Source organism: Brassica napus, chromosome A1 (assembly GCF_020379485.1).
Source record: "Brassica napus cultivar Da-Ae chromosome A1, Da-Ae, whole genome shotgun sequence".
NCBI classification, from domain to species: Eukaryota; Viridiplantae; Streptophyta; class Magnoliopsida; order Brassicales; family Brassicaceae; genus Brassica; species Brassica napus.
In genome coordinates, this window is record NC_063434.1 from 14,260,403 (window position 1) to 14,267,594 (window position 7,192).

Here is a 7,192-nt window from a genome sequence, read left to right on the forward strand (position 1 = left end):
GAGAAGCATTGCAACATTTTTTGTAGCCACGTGTCATCACTAGAATGATTCTTAGAATCCTTAGAGAAATAGGTTGGTTCATCTAAATATATAATAAGTTTTTTATTAAACCAGAATAAATACATAATTAATGTGCTTCATTATTTTCTTAAATAAGATTACGGAATTGCCTAATGTGACTAAAGTATATATAACAGTTAATGATTTTGAATAATAAAGATTTGATAAAAATAAATGTGTATTATATGTATATTTGTTTCATTTTAAGCTATTAAAATAAATTAAACAATCATAGTAACCATATAATAAAAATTAAAAAAATTATTTATATATTATATTTTGAATTTTTAAAAACAAGTATAAATTACTAAAACTGTTAAAAGTTTCACATTCAAATTTTGTGATCTATGATTTAAAACTTTTGTTATGACATGATACAAATAACTAAAAAATAATATAAGTTGAAAGTCTCATTTAATAAGTATCAAAAATAAAAGATATATAAATATACGTATCATTTTAAATTAAATTATATGCCATATAAAAATACATAAATATCTTAATTTTGAAATTTACTTTGAACATTTTTTTGATAAAAAAATTGAAAAATATTGACAACTTAATTTTTTAAAATATTATAAATTATTTAAACCATTAATTCCACCGTGAAAATTTTGTTATCACTAATTAGACTTTTTGCTATAACATATACAAATGATAAAAAACAAATATGAGCAAAAAAACATCATCTAATAAATATTAATATTAAAATATGCCACATATATGTTATTATCATTTAAATTTAATTATATATCATATCAAATAGAAAAACATATTTTTTTCGATTTATAAAATTTATTTATATGTTCGCACTAATTTAATTATATAAGTAGTATATAATGACTTTTTAATTATTCAATATATATTTATTATTTCATAATATGTTATAAACATATAATATATAAAATAATTTATATATATAATGTTCATCCCGCGCGGATCTTAACCTAGTAGAAACATATTTTTGAAAAATATACTGCGCGGATGAAAATCTAGTTACCATTATGATCAAGTCTAGTTCGAGCAAACTATCTTAGAGATCTATTCATATAAACCTTTCCCTAAACCTTACTCTATTCACATTAAACTTATGTTTACGGGTTTTAGCTCCCACAAATTGGCTCCGACTGTAAGGATAGGATAAAAAAATCCGTCTCTAACTCAAGAGTCCAATCAAATATCAGCCAGACTGAAATGGATCCCAGAACCAGCGAATCCAACCGCAACGAACGCACCAATCCAAACCAACGATGTCATCCCGACTCGGTAGAGAAACATAGCCACCGGGGAACCCAACAGGCCAACACCACTCTAACCTATGATGGATCCCAGTCATCCACTCCAGATGACTCTTTGGCCTTGAGCAAGACGACTCTCCCGCGGTTTCTCCTTGAGCGCATCAGCGAGTTGCTTGTACTCTTTGGTGATGTGCCTCTTTTGCTTGTGATAGTTGCAGTATTTATTCTCGTCATAAGCTTAAGGACCTGATCCGTCTATCTACTAGTCCCAAACCTTCCAAGTTTTGTCGTTGTGATTGCAGGTGAAGCAATAGGTTTGGTCTTGACAACATATCAAACAATCAACTTCTTGTTATCTTGCTTAATCATATAGACATGGTTATCATCCTTCATAGTGATGACGTAGTTAGTATGATGGAGAGCATCTTCCAATGCGATGTTATTAGTGTACAGATCTTCTCTGAAGTGCGAATTTATCGGTGCGTTGCACAGATTCTCCACTGCTGTAGCGTCTGGATCGTGCACTTTGGAGACCAGTCCTTTGAATCTTTACCTGAAGCTCATGAGCCTTTTTTTTGCGCTATGTGTCATCTTCCATAGGTCAGTAGCTGAGGCTCATGTCGAAAAACATGGAGTAATGTTTAAGAAAGTCTATAGACGTTATGAAAACTGTCAATGGAGGAGTCCTTCTTGCGCCTTGAGAACCATGTCAAAGCCGTTCACTTTCAACGAACAATTGACAGTATCTCACTTTTTTTTTTTTCAGCTGTAAAATGTGCTCGTCTCATGGCTATGTTGAATACAGTCATATGACTGTTACGATCAAATTCACCTGAGAAAGACATGACTTTAAGCTTATATGAATGTTGAACTTGTATGTCGGTAATCTTTTCTGTAAATGATCAACCGCATAAATGATGAAATTATGTTTCCATTAATTAAATAAACATAACGCCATTGTATTACAATAGTTAAATGAAACACTGTGAAAATAATTGTTTGTCTTGAAATAAAGAAAATTCTAGGATATAAAAATAATCATTAGCAAATAATTTGAAAAAATAATCTTACCACGAGAATTGCGGAAAACCCCCTATTACCTATATAAATAACAAGTTTATAACTAGTGTCCAAGTTTTGAATTTTGTCGTGGACAATAATAAGAGCAAAATGTTAGTCAAAGAGAAAAAATCAAACGGTTGTGTTCCTAAACAAAACCTGAGTGATTCAACAAGAGTAAAAAACCCTACCTTTGGCTTATCATATATCATAAGATATGAAAACAGTGTCAACTGTCAAGTAACGGATCTGATATACATCATTATCACTCGTTTATTTTGTAGAAAGAAAATTCACTAGACCATACTGTTTTTTTTGGTCAAAACACTAGACCGTACTTTTATTGTCCTTTTTTTACAAGAAAATGTAAAAGAATTTAGGTTTAACACGTGAGGCTTACGTTACACAGATGTCAAAGGTTTACATAAACACACATACATAAAAGAATCAGACATATAGTTTATAGATCATTGGTTGGAAGCGAACCCATTAGAATAGTGGTTTCTGTGTCTTTTTTTGTCTTTCCAAATAAACCCGAGAGGAATCTCAGAGGCAAGACAGACGTGGAATCTGATTTCTTCTCCGAAACTTGCAGCTCTGCAGAGCTCTTGTTTGGGTTTAGTTGTGTTCCGCAATGGCAGTTTGACAGTCTCGAGAAACATCTCTTGTGGTAAACCAAACCGCACGTCCGGCATTTGTTAACCTCATCTTCCTGCTAATAATCATTTCATTCAGTATATGGAACAAACACATCAAGTAAGTGTGGAGTTACGATATGGTAATCAAACACAGCCAAAACTGAGAACAGGAGAATGTGTATTATATATCCATAGAAAGCTATCATTGTTCACCTGGAATGGAAATATTAAAGAGGATGTGTCGTCACAAGCTTGTCTGGCGTTACAGGGAACCCCCACATCGCAACAAACAAGGCACTGTTCTGTTATATGCTCCAGAATTTTCTTCCTAACGGTCTCCACGATTGCAGGAAGTGCTGCCAATTCAATCAAGGTTACTGTCTTTAAGTCTCTTGAAGAAAGTTACAATGCAAGGAAATAGATAAACTGTTAAAAATCAAGCAAGCCGCAGCGTGGAGTTGACTTGTAAATCAATTGCTAGAGAAATATGGAATCTGAATCTAACTTTATTATTTCTCAAGAACAATTCATCACCAGTAAAGACGATGTGTCAGGATGAGGGCAATTATGTATGAGTCAGCATGAGCGCAAGCACAGATGGAACTTCAAATCTTGTTGCAAGAAAAGAAATTTACCTGCAAATGGCCCTTTAGAAAGATCAATTAGATCTCTTAAAGCAAAAAAATCAGTGCTCTCAAGAAGGTGTCTCCGAGTGCTGAGTCCTTTGTTGAGTGTCTTGCGGAATGGGCAGTGTACATATGGAAGCATAATGGTAATTCTTTTCCGGATGCTCATAATATGGTTCAGTGCAGGGACCTTGGAGGACAGAAAAGGATTGACCGCACTTACACATAGCATAGGCTGCAAAACAAGATCGGTGGCCAAAAGTATTAGTTTATAAAAGCTTCGAACAGGGAGCCAGCTGATAAGTAGATGCAAAATCCAAACACACAGGTGACTTAAAGAACGTAAAAAGGAGACAAATGTAGTTAAAATTTCTTGCACGCTGTACAATGAACGAACTAGAGCTTATCGTTTCACAATTAAACATCTATATTTGTTGTTGTTATCGACACTCAAAATGAATCAATTTCTACATCATGGCTCAAGCGCTGACTTTTCCATGTATAAATGAATAAAGAAAGTACAATAAACCCAAATTACCTGCTCGTGTATGGAGTCCAGATATGATTTTGCCAGTTGAGAAACTGGATAAGGATTAAAATCCCAATGATGTAACACTCTCGCTGGCAGGACAGCCATGTCATTTGTATGGCAGGAAGAACAAAACAATTGACCAGTATACTCGCAAAGCCGAGGCTTGCCCCATCCAAGAGCTTTAACAAAGTCCCGCACAAGAGTGGCTCCATCATCGAAGTATCTGTGGCATCCAGCGCAAATGTAATGCTGAGCTTCTAGCAACTGCTTCACTGATTTGTGAGGTCGAATATCAACAATGAGCGAGATGGTGTTTCCATAGGAAGAACTGGTCGCAGCAAAAGTGTCGCTAGCAGAGCCTGTTGGAGACATTATAGAATCCGACCCAGCAGAACTTGCATCTTGAGGGGACAAAAACCGAAGTAAAGCATTTGGAAGTGTGGGAAAGAAACGGGACTGAAGAAGTGAATTTAAACAATCTTGAATAAGGACTGTCCTTTCAGCAACTGCGTTGGGCGATGTTCCAAATATTTTCCTGGATTCTCTTTCCACAGAGGCCCAAGGTGTAGGAAGCGTCCAGCCTTGATCAGCAAATAAAGATGTCAACCGACGGTAGAGACTATAAAAATCACGGTATCTTCTTTCAATTTCCCACTTGTCCTTCCCACTCCAAACCCTTATGACATACACTGTGTATTCCTTCACCCCAACCAACCTCTCACTCAGCGAGACATCACCTTTCTTTTGCTTCACCCCGACAACTTCTACCCTATCAATCCTAAATCTCTGGGAGACTATTGGAGATGAATCCTCTAGACCAGAGGTTGTAGCAGTTTGTCCCCCATCCCTGTTAGGAAGCGAGAGCTGTAGCTGGAACATCTTGTCACTCTTAGAATACCTTGCCCCAGATGATTCCCCGGAGTCGAGCAGTATATCTTCCATATCATGAACAAAATCATCATAGAAGTCGTTAAGTTCTGTGTTCTCCTTCTGCAACATGAGTAAGACGAAACCAGAAAACTTCATTCAAATAATAATAAAAAATCGATTCAAAAGGAGATTCAGTAGAATCCATGAAGTTTACAGACTGCACAGGCTTTCCTTAATGAATAACTAACTTAAAATGGGGAGAGTAACACAGCAGTAGTAAAACGACATCCCGTTAAATTCTCAGATTCACACTATTTAACTTTAAATGTGAGAAAAAAAAAAAAAAAAAAAAAAACTCTGATAGCAGTGCTGGTAATTATGCATTTTTTCATTCAAAAAAAAAAAAAAAAACTTTAAATGTGAGAGGAGTATTATACACTGAAATGCACAATTTCCCTAGAAACAGAGCAGGACATTACCAAAGACATTCTACCAATACCTTAGGTTGTGCATTGGTGACCTGTAAGGCATTTATTACAGGATGAGAAACTGTAGATGATGGCTTATCAGAGTTCGAAGATGCCAACAAAGGTTCTGAGGTGCACTCTCCAAATGGAACTGACTGGTTTGCATTCCCAAATGATTCGTGAAGTAGTCCAAAAGAAACATTGTCATCAAGATGGCCAATCCCACACGAAAAATCTTCGTTTCCTAACTGAACTGGTGTGATATCCAGGACATCATCAGAATCACAAGATTGAAGGTAGTTCATGGCTACAGGTCTATCTTCAGTTCGATTGTTGCTAAGGTCTTGAATAGATTCTTCTTTGACCAGCGATTGAGGAGGAACCACCAAGGTTTTTATATCAACGCTCAGGTCTGAAGAACCTCTGACAGTTATGCTGTCTCTTGCTACACCACCTTGCTCCCTTTGGTTCAGGACGGTTAGGTTTGTATGTTCTATCCCTTTTCCTGGAAGATTAGTGGACATCCCTTCAGTTTCAGCACACCTTTCATCAAATGGAGAGTCATTAAGTTGTGTGGCTTCAAGCTCAGACTCATCCCAATCATTAGTACCAAAGGCAGTGGAAGAATTGATGAGAAAAGGGTTATCAATAGACTCCTCTTTATGCTGTAGAAAACATAAATTTTGACGAGAATGATCTGGAAGTGAATCATCATCATCATCATCATCATCATCATTAAACTGATCCATGGAGTCTCTTTCTTGGATAATGTTGGTGTTGTGGGGGGCAAATCCTCCATCAGAGAGCTTTAGAGTTGGTCCCAAGGTAAAATTGTGAAAATCAGAATCCAAGGAATCGTGAAAGGGGCCAGAGGAGCCGCAGACACTAGGCGTTCCCAAAGCCGAGTTCGCACTGCAATACCGATCGAACTCAGATTCGCCACAGGAGGAGTAATGTAACGATGAACACGGAGAGGCATCCATGCCGCCGCCGCTTTCTTCCACTCTCGAGGAGGATTCCTCTCCGTTGTTCATCTCTCTGAAACCACCGATCAAATTCAAAAACCCAACCAGATCGATCCAGGAGTAGAGTACAAACGAATTCACCAATTGAAGCAGATCCAAGCACCAAGTTTGTAGTTGAAAGCAACTTTTGTGGGAACTGAGATTTAGGGTTGGATTCGAGCTCTGAGGATTAGTTTCCTTTTGTTTCTGCCTCGATTTTCAGAACCCAAACGAGACCAGGCATGCTTGATTGGCAACGAACCTGACAGTTTCCACAAATTTTTTTTTTTAATTAATTTAAAGCTAATTTAGCAAATAACCAAAATATATTATTATTATTATTATTATTATTATTATTTTTGACGTCAAACGGCTATTTTATTAATCAAACTTGAGGTGACCTGTATTTTTTTTTTTTTTGCAGCAAACGATTATTCTATAACTCAAATTTGAGGTGGTCTGGGAAGCCAAACTGAAATAGAACAACCAATAAAACATAAAGGTCTATGAAAAGAACGTGCATTTCTAACTAACGAATATGCAATCTCATTCTGTGTCCTTGGAAAGTAGTTGATCTTGAAGTCCGAAAAACACAACCGAAGAGTTTGAATGATTTCCAGCTCAGTTGAGAAGTTAGGCCAAGCCGAAAAACACAACCGAATAGTTTGAATGATTTCCAGCTCAGTTGAGAAGTTAGG

At 36.4% G+C, this 7,192-nt stretch overlaps 1 protein-coding gene across 2 annotated transcripts; it reads right to left on the reverse strand.

Moving 5' to 3' along the window:
- Nucleotides 1-2,591: 2,591 nt before the first annotated feature.
- On the reverse strand, nucleotides 2,592-6,773 carry LOC106419918. Of its 2 annotated transcripts, none has more exons than XM_048777029.1 (5): nucleotides 5,523-6,773; nucleotides 4,160-5,143; nucleotides 3,631-3,856; nucleotides 3,209-3,351; nucleotides 2,592-3,072 (listed from the first exon to the last, which is right to left on the reverse strand). In XM_048777029.1, the coding sequence occupies exons 1-5, from the start codon at nucleotides 6,522-6,524 to the stop codon at nucleotides 2,818-2,820; spliced, it is 2,610 nt and encodes an 869-aa protein (XP_048632986.1). In that variant the 5' UTR covers nucleotides 6,525-6,773; the 3' UTR covers nucleotides 2,592-2,817. The 2 variants fall into 2 exon arrangements, with proteins under 2 accessions (XP_048632986.1, XP_048632989.1); XM_048777032.1 differs by having other exon boundaries at nucleotides 2,592-3,069; nucleotides 5,523-6,772.
- Nucleotides 6,774-7,192: the final 419 nt, after the last annotated feature.

What these genes read in the sequence shown, in the direction of transcription:
- LOC106419918 (XM_048777029.1), bottom strand. Translation starts at nt 6,524, where the DNA reads ATGAACAACGGAGAGGAATCCTCCTCGAGAGTGGAAGAAAGCGGCGGC. An exon ending in TCACCAATGCACAACCTAAG is followed by an intron (nt 5,144 to 5,522) that starts GTATTGGTAGAA and finishes CTCATGTTGCAG; the next exon opens with AAGGAGAACACAGAACTTAA. An exon ending in TTCTAAAGGGCCATTTGCAG is followed by an intron (nt 3,352 to 3,630) that starts GTAAATTTCTTT and finishes TTGAATTGGCAG; the next exon opens with CACTTCCTGCAATCGTGGAG.